This window comes from Leptidea sinapis, chromosome 18 (assembly GCF_905404315.1).
Source record: "Leptidea sinapis chromosome 18, ilLepSina1.1, whole genome shotgun sequence".
In the NCBI taxonomy this organism is placed as follows: domain Eukaryota; kingdom Metazoa; phylum Arthropoda; class Insecta; order Lepidoptera; family Pieridae; genus Leptidea; species Leptidea sinapis.
In genome coordinates, this window is record NC_066282.1 from 2,903,997 (window position 1) to 2,919,203 (window position 15,207).

The following is a 15,207-nucleotide window of genomic DNA, read 5'->3' on the forward strand; positions in this document are numbered from 1 at the left end:
GTATTTTTGCATTTTGAATTAATTTCGGTCGTTTTCCGTGTTATTTATACTTCAGGAATCAATGTAATAAAGTACATTTTTTTTGCAAATAGTACTATTGATGTTTGTTTAGCCGAGGTTGTCATCACTAGTTTCAGTTCCGCAGACTCTCGCTACATGGCCAACAGCGCCAACATGGCGAATATCAAAGAGGCACAAAAGCACTTTGACAGCGGCCAGTCCAGTGTTGAAACAACAAGCTGATAGTGAATGAACAGAAGAACTAGAACAATGTTAACAAATTTTTATAAAGAATAAAAAAGATATTGAGGGATATGGTTGGTTCTTTTTAAGGCCCTTATTACCAGTGGGAGATTCCTTTGCACAGGATGCCGGCTAGATTATGGCTACCACAACGGCGCCTACTACTGCCGTGAAGCAGTAATGTGTAAGCATTACTGTGTTTCGGTCTGAAGGGCGCCGTAGCTAGTGAAATTACTGGGCAAATGAGACTTAACAACTTATGTCTCAAGGTGACGAGCGCAGTTGTAGTGCCGCTCAGAATTTTTGGGTCTTTCAAGAATCCTGAGCGGCACTGCATTGTAATGGGCAGGGCGTATCAATTACCATCAGCTGAACGTCCGGCTCGTCTCGTCCCTTATTGTCATGAAAAATAAAACAATTTAGGTACTTAGGGCACTTTCTGAGAGAGATGATGATAACATTGAGCGGGAACAGATAGTTGTGAGGAGTAACATGTTCGCTTGTCGCTCAGTGTATGATAGAAGTGAAAAACACGCTGTTTCGCGCGTATTGTCTTGCAATTTTATCTCCACGTCCTAGGAAGTTGCGGGTCGCGGCCAAAAGGCGCCATAAATAGCGGCTGGAAGGCACAGGCAGAACTGACTCCGACAAACTGGGGACCATCAATAGTACGAGATAATACTTCAAATCAATGCAGCTTAGGGTCACACTGAATATGGCACTTATCTTTGGTCTTTAACACCAGCATGAGCTCGAACAATTTGACCGCGTCTAAGGAACGAAATGCTCAAATTATCCTGATCAGTACTTTATAAATGCTCGTCGTTTGGCATTACAGAGAAACATAATTTTAAAATATATAGTCAAAGTCTAAAAAAAAAATTATTTATTGATTGGCTTGTAGGTGTAACACTACTAATATTATAAATGCGAAAGTTTGTGTGTGTGTGTGTGTATGTTTGTTACTTCTTCACGCAAAAACCACTGAATGTTTGTTATTGAAATTTTACAATAATCTAGCTTACACATCAGAATAACACACAAGGCTATAATTTATATAGATTTTGTATGAATTATCCAACGATAAGTGTCAAGAAGTAGGAAAAAAACTACAATCTGCGAGCTATTCATGTTAGGGGTGCAAAGCCGACAGGAGTTACAAAATGCCAGCAGGTGCACATGCCAGCTCTGATCGAACTTCACCATCAACACAATAAGAGTTCGGTACATTAATGCATACTGGGCTCTTATGTTATGAGGCTGCCAAAGTGCTGCTTTTAGCATAAAATTAACATTTAGTATTGTAGGTTTTTAATACTCTCATTATTCTGTTTGGTTCTAATTAAAAAGCAGTAAAATAATTTTATTTATATATTTCATAAAATGGGAACTACCACTTGGGTCATGTTCCAATTTCTATGCAGCAATTTTATCAGGATTTTCCCAAATAATATAGGACCACCGACTATCTAGATTAGACGCTTTATCGCGACGTTTACCGCGGCTGTATGGCTTCTCTCATCTATGGTAGTCACCAGTCACCCTTGTGAACACTGCTGTGACTCTCGTGTTAGTACTCGGAGCTTAATTAAAGAAAAAAAATATTAACTTTACTAAATTGACAAGATAAACTTCTGATGTTACAAAAAAAACCAGCTGATGGATTCATGTAGACCATATTCAGGTCCCATAGTGGTAACGCAGAAACCGATCATCTCATGGGCTGCGTTCAAGCGGCAATTGACGACGTGCTTGGAAGGATCCCCTCCGCTGAAATCGTAGTCTTGGGTGATTTCAACGGGCACAATGCCGAATGGCTGGGATCACGCACCACAGACTACGCAGGGCGATCTGTGTATAATTTTGCATTGGCGTATTGTCTGTCCCAATTGGTTAAGACGCCAACGCGGCTCCCAGATGTCCCAGCTCCCTTCTGCTAACTACACATCCCGATGGTTACCAGGTCTTTGTCGACGCCCCTCTCGGAACGTCCGACTATTGCCTGGTCAGGAGTGTTGTGCCTATCCGACGCCAACGTCGCAGGCCACCAGCGACCCGCCGCGTTTGGCACTACAAGTCAGCAGATTGGGATAGGATGCGTTCCTTTTTTGCGTGCTACCCTTGGGGCAAGGTTTGTTTCCCTTTGGATAATCCTAGTGCCTGCGCCGTTGCAGTAGCTGATGTGATACTGCAGGGCATGGATATTTTTATACCAAGCTCTGTAGTACCGATCGGTGGCAGATCACAGCCCTGGTTCGATGCGTGAGTTAAAGCAGCATCTGACTGCAAAAAACAGGCGTATCGAACTTGGGGTGCGGCGCTGGGCACAAAGGATCCGAAAAAGGAACGCATCCTATATGCAAAAAACAGGCGTATCGAACTTGATCGAACCGTGCCTCCAGATTTTTTAAGCGGCAAATCGCCCGTGCAAAGTCAAAACACGTCGTCAAAATCGGCGAGCAGCTTTCCAGTTACCCGACCGGAACACGCAAGTTCTGGTCGTTGTCGAAAGCTGCTCTTGGTAACTTCAGCCAGCCGTCCATGCCGCCGTTGCACATGAGGAATGACACCCTGGCCCATACGGCAAAAGAGAAAGCCGATCTCTTGTGCGCTCTTTTCGCCTCCAACTCGACTCTTGACGACAACTGAAAAACACCGCCGACCATCCCGCGGTGTCAGAGCTCTATGCCTGAAGTACAGTTCAGACAGAAAACTGTTAGGCGAGCTCTGTTTTCGTTGGACGTCAGGAAGTCGAGCGGGCCGGATGGCATTTCTCCAATCGTGCTTAGAACGTGTGCCCCTGATTTGACGCCGGTGCTAACGCGTTTATTCCGGCACTCTTATTCAAAAGGCGTAGTCCCTGACTCATGGAAGTCAGCCCTTGTCCATCCGATCCAAAAAAAAGGAGACAGTTCAGATCCGGCAAACTACAGGCCTATTGCTATTACCTCCCTGCTCTCCAAAATCATGGAGAGCATACTTAGCCGTCAGCTCTTGGTATACCTAGAGGGTCACGCCTGGATATAGAGAAGGCCTTTGATCGTGTATGGCACAAGGCGCTCCTCTCAAAACTTCCATAATTTGGGCTTTCCGAGAGCTTGTGCAAGTGGACCTCCAGTTTCCTCACTGGGCGCAGCATACAGGTCGTTGTCGACGGATATTGATCGAACCCAAAGCCCGTGAATGCTGGAGTGCCCCAAGGCTGTGTGCTATCTCCCATGCTGTTTCTTCTGCATATCAATGATATGTTGGACACTTCCAACATTCATTGCTATGCAGACGACAGCACTGGTGATGCCGTATACATGGGCCATGCAGGTCTCTCTCGGGAAATCGTGGACCAGTGCCGGGAGAAACTTGTGTCTTCTATCGAGTCCTCTCTTGAGAAGGTCGCGGAATGGGGTAAATTGAACTTTGTCCAATTTAACCCCCAGAAGACTCAAGTTTGCGCGTTTACCACTAAAAAAACCCCATTTGTCGTATCACCGCTCTTCGACAACACTTCCCTTAAAGCCTCGCCTAGTATCGGAATACTGAGTCTCGAAATCTCAAGTGATTGCCAGTTTCGTGGTCATCTGGAGGGCAAAGCCAAATTGCCTTCAAAGAAACTGGGCGTTATTAATAAAGCACGGCAATACTTCAAACCGGCCCACATACTAGCGCTCTACAGAGCGCAGGTCCGGCCACACATGGAGTATTGCTGTCATCTCTGGTCTGGCGCACCCCAGTATCAGCTCGATCCATTTGACCGCGTGCAACGCAGAGCAGCTCGAATTGTCGGGGACCCAGTGCTCTGTGAACGACTGGATCACTTGGCGTTGCGTAGAGACGTCGCTTCATTGTGTGTCTTCTACCGCATTTATCACAGGGAGTGTTCCGAAGAGCTGTTTAACCTGATTCCTGCACTGCATCCTCACCATCTGGATGTGTGGCGGTATTCAAGGAGCTTTCTTCCACGTACTACAAAGCTGTGGAATGAACTTCCTTGTGCGGTGTTTCCGGGACGATACGACATGGGTACCTTCAAAAAAAGCGCGTACACTTTCCTTAAAGGCCGGCAACGCTCCTGTGATTCCTCTGGTGTTGCAAGAGATTGTTGGCGGCGGTGATCACTTAACCCGTACGCTCGTTCCATAAAAAAAAAAATTAAACACAAATTTTAACTCTTACTTCAATTTACACCCGAGCAGCATGTAAATTTGTTAAAAAACATTCGGACTTATACTCAACACTACCAAATAACAAGCGAAATAATAGAAATTTAAACAAATTAAAAATACCCCAAACAAGTATGCCATTAGTGTCATCCACCCCTCACCACATGGCAATAAAAATTTATAATCACATCCCAAACGAAATTAAAAATAATGAGAAGCCTTCTTTATTTAAAAGACATCTTAAAAATTTCTTAGTTTCAAAATGCTTCTACGATTTACCCGAATTTTTTAATTACACAAAGTGTGAGAATTAGTTATAAAATAGAAAAAAATAGTTATACTAATAATAATAGTGGTATTGTCTGTATTTTTAATATCAAAAGAATGTATAAAATGTATAAGACTTATTTATTTTATGTAAAACATTGCTGTGCCCTTGTAGGGCGTCACATATTGTCTACCCATTTAATGTACACCCTTATGTAAAATGTGACTTGTAATAAAATATTTTGATTTAAAGTATGGAACTATTTACAAATCGGTTTTATTAATTGTTTTTACAACTAAGTATTGTTTAATACTTCAAACAATAGTATAACATCCTTTAGCAACTCGTTATTTTACTTATTGAACCGTTAAGCGGCGCGTGTGCCCCTATATTTTTGACTCAGCACCGAACATTTCCGAACATAGCATTCGGGCGTAGATAGTCAAGGACTCATGCGTCATGGTTGTGAACGGGCGCTACTTGTGGTGGCATGATGAACCTGTTCTCGGTGTTTGGGCTTTAGATTCTTAAAAGTTATTATATATATTTTATTTATTTATTTAGAGATTTATTTCCTTACATCTATATATTTACATGTTTAGTATTTACTTATAAATTGTATTTAATAGTACCTATTTTGTTAGTATTAGAGTTATTATTTTCGACATAAGGGCCGCCTTTAGCGGTAAAAACCTCCTCCATTAATTTCCACTCGTCACTGTCTCTTGCAATTCTTGTCCACATCTTTTTTATATATAATCCCTTATAAGATGCTCAGAAAATACCTTTATTTATTAACGGTGTGTGTGGATGATGCAGCTACTGTACTCAATAACTTTTGTATTAATTTACATTTACTTTTTTAATTTACTCGTGTAAGGCATTGACTATTTGACATTGAATATATTTGTTGCATCACTTTACATATTATATTGCAATCGAAATGATTTGTAAAACGATGAAAATGTAAATCTTGATTTAAAGGAGTGGCAATGAGTTACTCGCTACTTCATCTCGTTAGCTCAACCCTTTACGAAGTAGCGGTAGATTCAATAAGAAAAAAATATTTTTGGTTGACATTCATAAGTCATGACGACCTGTATAGCCGAGTGGTTAGCGATCCTACCTACTAAGCTAGAGGTCCCGGGTTCGAATACCGGTAGGTGCAAGCATTTACATGATGAATATAGATGTTTGTTTCCGAGTCATGGATGTTTAAATGTATTTATGTATGTTTATATGAATATATTATGTATGTTTAAGTAAGTATATTGTATTAAATATATCGTTGTCTTGTAACCCATAACACAGGCTATATATTCTTAACTTGGGACAAGATACGGTCTTCGCACGACACACCACAAGTTAGGATATCATCCTCACCATCTGGATGTGTGGCGGTCCTCCACAGTGCGGTTTTCAAGGAGCTTTTTTCCACGTACTACAAAGCTGTGGAATGAGCTTCCTTGTGCGGTGTTTCAGGGACGATACGACATGGGTACCTTCAAAAAAAGCGCGTACACCTTCCTTAAAGGCCGGCAACGCTCCTGTGGTTCCTCTGGTGTTGCAAGAGATTGTGGGCGGCGGTGATCACTTAACAACAGGTGACCTGTACGCTCGTTTGTCCTCCTATTCCATAAAAAAAAAAGATAATTTGTATAAAAAGTGTAATTTCCGTGACCTACATGAATAAAGTGATTTTGATTTGATTTGATTTGAATCCAGTGGTTTATTCTGTCGGCAGTGAGTTTGAGGTGCCGTCGCGCCACTTCCCCGGTCAGACTCACGTGTGGCGTGTGGCGAGCTGGCTGCAGCGAGGTGGCCAGCGAGCCCGCCAGGAGTTGTACGAGCACGTGGCTCGCGCCGCAGCCCTGCTCCTGGTGGTGGCGCGAGACCGCCTGCTGTGTGATCGTCCGCTCTCTCTCATCGCCGGGGCCAAGGCACTCTCCGCTGGACTCCATAGGTGATTGATGTTACAATTAGTAAAACTACATGGGTACAGCAGTAGTGTGTAAATATTACTGTGTTCCGGTCTGAAGGGCGCCGTAGCTAGTGAAATTACTAGGCAAGTGAGACTTAACATCTTATGTCTCAAGGTGACGAGCGCAATTGTAGTGCCGCCCAGAATTTTTGGTGTTTTCAATAATTCTGCATTGTAATGGGCAAGGCGTATCAATTACCATCACCTGAACGTCCTGCTCGTCTCCTACCTTATTTACATAAATAAATAAAAAACGTACAGTGGTGATAACGTACCATCAGGTTATCCAGATGATCATTTATTTTTCTATTCCATAAAAATGCTTGCAAGATGTCTAATGCCTCGGTTGCTTCTTTATATTTGTGGGGAAAGGCTACTGGTACGAAACATAGACTACAATGATACTACACCATGGGAATAGAGCGATCTGACTGGTGGAATGAATGAATCTAATACACAATTTATGCGACTGTTGTGAAATAAGGGGTATTAAAACAAAAATATGGGTTTATAATAGTATCACATGAGTGTTTTAATACCTAATTATCAACATACAAGACTTAACTACACCCATAATATGAATCCTCTATAAAAGATTCTAAAACAGCTTACTGCTAACATTAAAAAAAGCCAGTCCTAGTAATCATAATATCATCCAAAGGAGTGTTATTATGAAAACGGATGATATAATGTTGTACTGAATTTCATTACAACACTCGTTTGGATGATGTAATGGTTATCAGGATTGGGTGTTTTAATATTGGCAATAAGCTAACTATTTTAGAATCTTTAATAGAGGATTTAAAGTATGGGTGTAGGTAAAAGTTATTTAACATAATGGACATTTGTCTAGTACTGGACTTACTGATATTATTTCTTTTTTCAGACTATTAGACCTCTTGTTCGGGATGCCGTATCTTGAAGCCCGCGACTTGGAAAAGAAAATACGAGAAGAGCGCTCTCGTTACCTTGTCGCTGAACTAATTTGCATGGTATTTACGTTACATTATTTCTTTTTTATAACTTTAGCAAAACTCACAGCTAGTTATGTGTTTAAGTGTTAAACTATTACAAAACTGAGGGAAGAGATTTTCACACAGTTATGTACATGTTATTGTGTAATCGATGGAAATTACAAATTTAAAGTTTTTGATTAATTACCGGTTAATCCAAAATTTGTCATAAATATAACAAGGTTATTTTCATCGTTTAGGTAGGTGCTTCTTTATAAAATTTGCATGCTCTAATAAGAATGCTGTTCTTGCTGATTTTATTTCAAGTATGTTGCCTCGCTTTTAAGAGCTGACAGTGCATCGTGAACCATGCTCCTCCAGCCGTTCTGTACAGTTTTCTCTACAGCTTGCTTCATTTAACTCTTAAATTGTACCGATATATTAATAAAGACTACTTTATAGAGAGCACTAATAATATGTAATAAAAAAGTGAATGCATGCATGTATAACTTACAAATGAGTTGCAGTTTTACTTTAAATTCGAAGTGATAAAATTGCTGGGTAATTTTTTTTATTTTAAAATTTCTGTAATCCGGCTCGAAGGACCATGAAAAGGGGTGCAGTTAGATAGATAGTGATAGCTACCATAAGTAGCTATATTTATTTATTAAGGTATTCTAATAGACTATAACACTTGGTAAATTACCAAGATAATTAGTTAGAATGATAGATAGAATATGCGGATTTCTATTATGATTAATGGTTACACGGAACAACCAGATCAATGGTTAGACGACCACCTTATTGAATTCAATACATGATTGTATGTAATGAATTTTGTATCGAAATATAATGCTGTCCGATAGATTTACTTCGAGCCGATATAATATATACTTTGTTGCTTTCTCGGGTTGTTCAATTTATGCATTATGAACATATTTATCTATACAATTCGCCTGTCTCCGAGACAGGTAGGCCCAGAGAAAGAACTTCCGTTTCCACGGTCTTGTCATACCTGCCTGCCTTTTTCCGATAGCATAAAACCTTTTATACATTCTCTCTTTTTTTCGATAGGCACTCGTGTTCTGGCCTAATAATGAACAGGCCGATTAAATTAATTTTACGTCTTTAATAATGGCGATGCAATAATTCTAAATAAAAACGAAACAATCCAATAATATCGTCGAGTCGGGAAAAATCTATCGACACTTTTGGTATGGGGAAAACCTCCACTTGCCTTAAGACAGTATGTATTTTGTATGAAAAAAAATCCAATCTATGTACTTAAATCTCTTTGCTGTCACGTCGGCTTTGACAGGAATTTGAAAATAGAGTAAAAATTTTTGTTTCATTATTTTTGTAACGAATCTATTATTGTCTTTGGATGTGATAATAATGAGAAATTTGATGAAACTAATGTTGATAAGCGTTTGTCGCATGACTCATTGAGCACTGTGGTATGTAGATGTTACAAATTTCTGATAACGATGCGATTTCAGCCGGAAGACAGGGAGGACATAGCGACTCTAGCTGCGTGGGTCACGCGGGCTATGCGCCGCGCGGCCGCCGAGAAGATCGACGCGCGGGAGTCGAGTCGCACGGTGCCGCGTGTACCGTGCGTGTACACCACGCCGCAGCGGACGCAGGTGACCACCTGATACTGCTCTACACAGATACATATAAAATGTCATCATCAGCCGGAAGACGTTACTGCTGGACAAAGGCCTCCCACAGAGATATCGACTACGATCGGTTCTGTGCTGCCCTCATCCAATGTATTCCGTCGATCTTGACCAGATCGTCGGGGCCTACCAACTCTTTACTGCCCCAACGGCCTTCTGTCCGTCGAACTATGTGCCCAGCCCACTGCCACTTCAGTTTCGCAATAATTTGGACTATGTTGGTAACTTTGGTTCTGCTACGGATCTCCTCATTTCTGATTCGATTTCGCAGGGAAACTCCCAGCATAGCCCTATCTATTGCCCTCTGAGCGACCATGAGATTTCTCATAAGGCCCATAGTTAGCCACCACGTCTGCATACCGTAAGTCATCACTGGCAACACACTGGTTGAAAACCTTCGTCTTCAGACACTGATATAAAATGTACACCACTAAAATAAAACTAAACTTAAAGCAGTGGGTACCTATTATAAATGCCAATATGAGTTTGTTTGGTATGCATTCACGCCTTACTCAACCAATTTCATAATGATCTTATGAAATTTTGCACACGTTGTCAGGGGTTGGTTTTATGCCGAAATTTGTAATTTCCTGAGGATACGTGATACGAATTTTAGATTATAACCTACCTCTTTTCCATGGTTTTATCAACCTTCATCAAGACCTAGGTACCGACCAAACAACGGGAGATGTACCGGTTTTGGTGTCCGATACATTTTGTGCCTACTAGTTCTCTTTTTTTTTACCCCTTTCTGGGGGCGGCAAACCACAACTACGGTTTCGTTGTCGGGCACTATTTTGTATACTTCTCTTTTTTTATATGAAACATCTCATAAGCAACCCTGTTCAAGTTCCATTATTGTATTTCTGTGATGTCAATTAAAATAAATGTATCCCGCAGGTGGACCTGCGACTGTACAGACGCGACATCCTGCGTCGCGCGGCCGCCTCGCTGCAGGCCATAGTGGAGCGGGAGTCACGCGGCTGGTTCCTGCACTTCCGGGAGAAGCACGCCGCACACCTCGCCAGCCAGAAGGTGCCCATGAAGGATATCGAGGAGGTTGGTCATCATTTTATTAAATTTTAATCTCCCCCTAAAAATAAACAGAAAACCATCCAAGCAGTAGTATTTTGCAGTACAACTTCGAACCTGATAGGTTCCGTATGGCCTATTACAGTGACAACCCTGAGACTTGCGATGGAAAGGGTATGTGACCATACTGCCCTGAGCAAACGCTGCACAAACACTATTTTTCTTCTCATTTAAATATACCAGATAAATATCAGACAAATATCATTGGATATCTTCTTTGATAATTTATGAGCTCAATGGTATTTCATGGCCGATCCTATACTGCTCGATAATCATCTATGTAATGGAAATAAGCCTTACAAACAAAAGAGAAGGATAGATAGGAGTCCAACTTTTTCGAGAAACTTTGTGCAACCCCTTTTGCCTGCTTACCCCTTCTTATTGCTTGCTTTCGTTCGCCATTGTTGTTTGTATGTGGAAAGGCTTAATGTGAGAGATTGCGGCGTGGTGTCGGCAGGAGGTGTCGGCGGCCGCCATGCGCGAGTACGTGTCGCGCGTGTGTCGCGGCGTGACGTCGTGCGGAGCGCTGCAGGAGCTGGGCCCGCACGTGCCCGCGCTGCTCGCCGACCAGCTCCGGGCCGCCGCCATCCTGCACAGGTCACTATCTGTCCAACTGACAAAACATAAAATTAGACACTCCATGGCATTCCGAGCATCATCACAATCATCAGCCGGAAGACAAAATTATGCACAGATCGCTCTGCGTAGTCAGTGGTACGTGATCCAAGCCATTACATCGGCATTGTAGCCGTTAAAATCACCCAAGACTACGATTTCAGTGGAGGGGATCTGAGCAAGCACGTCGTCAATTGCCGCTTGAACGCAGGCCATGAGGTGATCCGTTTCTGCGTTACCACTATGGGACGCATAGATACGGACGCGGTCCTCAAAATCTCTCAAAATTGCCGAGACGGTGACAGCAGATATCTTCCCTTACGTACACACATACCCCAGCATGAGGCAAAAAATTATGCTCAATTTTGTACCCGGATGTGGCTTCCGGTCCTCGACACTTCCCTATGAGAAACATAGCCGCACTAAGCTGCTACTTTACGCTGGTATTCTGTGCTAGTGTGGTAATTAATCCGGACGAGTCTGGCCCGATTGTGCTGACGTCATAAGACGGCATCGTGACTCTCTCATTTCTAAAAAAGCCCTTAGTCGCCGCTTATAACACCCTTGGGCCTGGGACTCTCCTATTCTTTTTAACGCCGTGGGGAAGTACAGGGCGATCTGTCTGTCAAACTATGTGCCACTGCCACTTCAGTTTCGCAATTATTTGGGCTATGTTTACTGTGTGTGTATACTTTGGTTCTTCTTTGGATCTCCTCATTTCTGATTCGATCTCGCATGGAAACTGTCTATAACCAAGCTGATATATAGCAGGAACAGTTCTCTTTTGCAGAGCAAACACTATATCAATGTCACCAGCATGACCCCACAGTAAAATACCGTACGTCATGATGCTGTGAAAATAACTGAAGTGCACGAATCTAGCGGTAGCAACATTCGTGTACTTTGTAAGCTTTCTAACGGCGTATGCCACAGAGCTGAGTCTATCTGCAAGTTGGACAATATGTGGGCCCCACTGAAGCTTATTATCTGCTGTTTTGTTGTTTTGTTGTTGCTTGTTTATCTAATGATACCTAAGAAGACAGTAGTGTTCCACAAGTTCCAATCTCTGGTCATTTATAAATACGATGGTTTGTACCTCCGCTGTGTTTGGTGTAATGAACCGAAGCACTTTTTTTTCCTGTTTAAGTGCAGATTATTCGTCTTAAACCAACGCACTATCTTTATTGAGTCTATTGTTTACCTCGTCATCAATATCTATACGTCGCTTCACCTTAAAAATAAGTGAAGTATCATTAGCAAAAAAAAAACAATCTCATGGTCATCATCTACCACAAACGGTAAATCATTAATATATATAAGCAACAAAAAAGGACCGAGAATAGAACCCTGCGGAACACCTATTCCTACAGGCTACAGGAAGACTGTTTGCCATCTATCGACTATCTGAACTCTTTCGCTTAAATATGTTTTTAACAGATTTAGGGCTGTATTTTTTAATCCGTAATCCTTTAGTTTTAGGAGTAAAGTTTCATGGTGGACGCAGTCAAATGCTTTGGACAAATCACAAAAATGCCCAGTGCATCCTGTTACTTTTCCCAGACTCAAAGATGTGTTCAATGAGTCTAGTACCCGCTAATTGTTGATAAGCCCCTAGTGATTGATTTTTGTTCAATAATTTGCAAAAATGCATTTGTAACTGCTGAAGCAAAAGTTTTTCAAAAACTTTATTTAAAACAGGCAGCACTGAAATAGACCTGAAGTTAGCCGGGTCAAAAGAACTACCCGATTTAAGCAAAGGCATAACCTTGCTGTATTTCATGAGGTCAGGGAATACACCCTCATCAATGCATTCGTTAAATATTATTGCTAATTCAGGTGCTATAATGTCAAGTATGTTTTTTACAATATAAGACGAATGGCCCCATAGGTCCTTTGTATTTTTCAGGTTAAGTAATTTGAAGATTTTTAGTATATCATTACCTTGAACATACTTAAATTTCAAATTAATGTAAGTTACTAGTTCGTGTAATTTAAGCATATGCTGTGCTGCTTTTGGTGAATAGTTGAGGTCTTTGGTGGTGATAATTGGGATTCGAAGAAATATTTATCAAATTCATTTGCAATTTCTATTTCCGAATTTATAACGCGATTATTAACATATAAACATATAGCAATTACAATCTACCAGTTTCATTATTAATTACAATCCAAGTAGCTTTTACATTATTTTTACTGTTTTTAATTTTATCTGCAATGAAACGTGTCTTCGCTTCTATATATAATGCTCTATTATCATTTCATAAACTTTCTATTATCAACAGATCAGAAGAAGGCGTGCGACGTAAGCTAGACGCCGGTCTGGCCACCGCCGAGGCGCGGTTAAGAACATCGCACCCGATTCTGTCTCGCTCGCACGCGTGGCGCAAGGAGCGCCTGAACGAGACGGCGCGAGTGCTTCGTTCCGAGTTTCGGTTTACGGCGGCCGAAGACGCGGCCACTGCGATGCAAGCGCACAAACTGCACCAGCACCGATACTTCTTGCTGAGAGATCTTACCTTCTTAAGAGATCGGGAACCGCTGCTTATGAAGGTAGGTCGCGCACGTAGACTCTCAATATATATCTTAATATATATATAAATTACGTGACACGTTGTTTGTCCGCGATGCACTCCTAAACTAATGAACGGATTTTAATGGGGATTACTTCATGGAGTGCAGTTTAGTCCAACTTGAGACATAGGATAGTTTTTATTTCGATTCGGGCGACCATAATTATTTTTATTTTCAATATTTGTTTTGTATGGACATATTTTCTATGACAGAATTTAGTGACGGACGGTATGACAGTTCCACTGTGAAACAATTTCATTATAAAAACAGGGAGCATATTTTACGAAATAATTCTTGATGTTTTGAAATATTAGTGGCAAATTCCTATAAAACTGTATTTTTTTATCATCTACAGAACAACGTCTGTCGGGGCAGCTAGTATTATATATATTTTAATGAAAATTGTCTTTGTTTGAGGCTCAATAACGCCTAAACCACTGGTCGTATCGACATGAAACTACCACCATTCGATGCGAAATTTATCCTATTATTTTTTTTATTGTATTTGTAATTAGATGAATAAAATTTAATTCATTTCCTTGTAAAATTCGCCCAGTGAAGCGGGCGGGAACGGCTAGTACTAGCATATAGACAACTAAAACTTGCGAAACAGAACATCTCTAACTCTCATCGGAGATATAGATAAAGGAATGCGAATCTATTGTGACTGTAACAGATTATGATTTGATCCTTAGTATTTTTAATATTAAATACGCATTATCGGCTATCAGGTGGTCTGTTCGAATTAAAATATTTTTATTCAAAATTACTTATTGAACGTCAAAAACTATCACCCATTAAAAATAGACTGCCTCAGACCTGAAAAGACCGGGCGCAAGAATCTCAGCTGTAATTACTGTAGCGTATAGACCCATAATTTACTATAGAATAGTCTATGTATATAATAAGTCTATGGTCGCGAATTAGGTACTTATATATTTTTTATTTGTGGATTTTTTGGACGAGATAGTTAACATTATGCTATGATCTATTTGACTCACCCCAAAATGGTCAGTTATTGTTCAGAGTCCAAAGATAGACATTCACGTTAGGAATTATTTCTCAATTTTTCATAATAATTTCATACGAAATATCACAATTTGTGGCAACTGCAAATATACAGATAGATAGTGCGATTGACCCATGAGTAAAAATATATTTTTTGTAATTGTTTTCCTGAAGGAACTCCGTGCTGCCCAAACGCCGACCTGTGAATTCAAATGGGCCACGCGGATCTGGCTGCCCCGGAACTGGGTGGTAGTGAGGCACTTCCGGGGCAAGTCCGAGCGCATTCCCACCGTGATCAGTTCCCGCGCGACCAACATTGTGACGCCCAGGTCGGACCCCTCGCAGCCCGTGTTCCTGGTCCATCGCGAGAAGATCAGGACTACTACCACCAGGTGGCCAGGGTGGCGTTTGGTCAATATGGCTCATAGGTGTGTCCACTATTAGTATTATATTAATTTGTATCTTTTTAGATTTTGTTGTCCATTATAAATGAAAAGTAACGCATAGAGGATCACTCTGTCGACCCTTCAAAAATTTTTCCTTTAGTAAGGCATGGAAGTATCACATTTTGTCTTTTGTTAGGAAGGAAAAACGAGCCAGACGTTATGAAAAAAGAAAAAAAAATTTTGAGAAGAAA

General features: G+C 41.0%; 1 protein-coding gene across 1 annotated transcript in view; it reads left to right on the forward strand.

Annotated features, from left to right (window-relative positions):
- LOC126969327 (uncharacterized) overlaps nucleotides 1-15,207 on the forward strand; it is a 69,348-nt gene that overhangs the window by 3,203 nt on the left and 50,938 nt on the right. Inside the window, exons 4-8 of the mRNA XM_050814682.1 lie at nucleotides 6,413-6,631; nucleotides 7,536-7,641; nucleotides 9,102-9,248; nucleotides 10,185-10,343; nucleotides 10,834-10,973. Coding sequence (XP_050670639.1) covers nucleotides 6,413-6,631; nucleotides 7,536-7,641; nucleotides 9,102-9,248; nucleotides 10,185-10,343; nucleotides 10,834-10,973 — 771 coding nt within the window. The remainder of the gene's footprint in view (nucleotides 1-6,412; nucleotides 6,632-7,535; nucleotides 7,642-9,101; nucleotides 9,249-10,184; nucleotides 10,344-10,833; nucleotides 10,974-15,207) is intronic.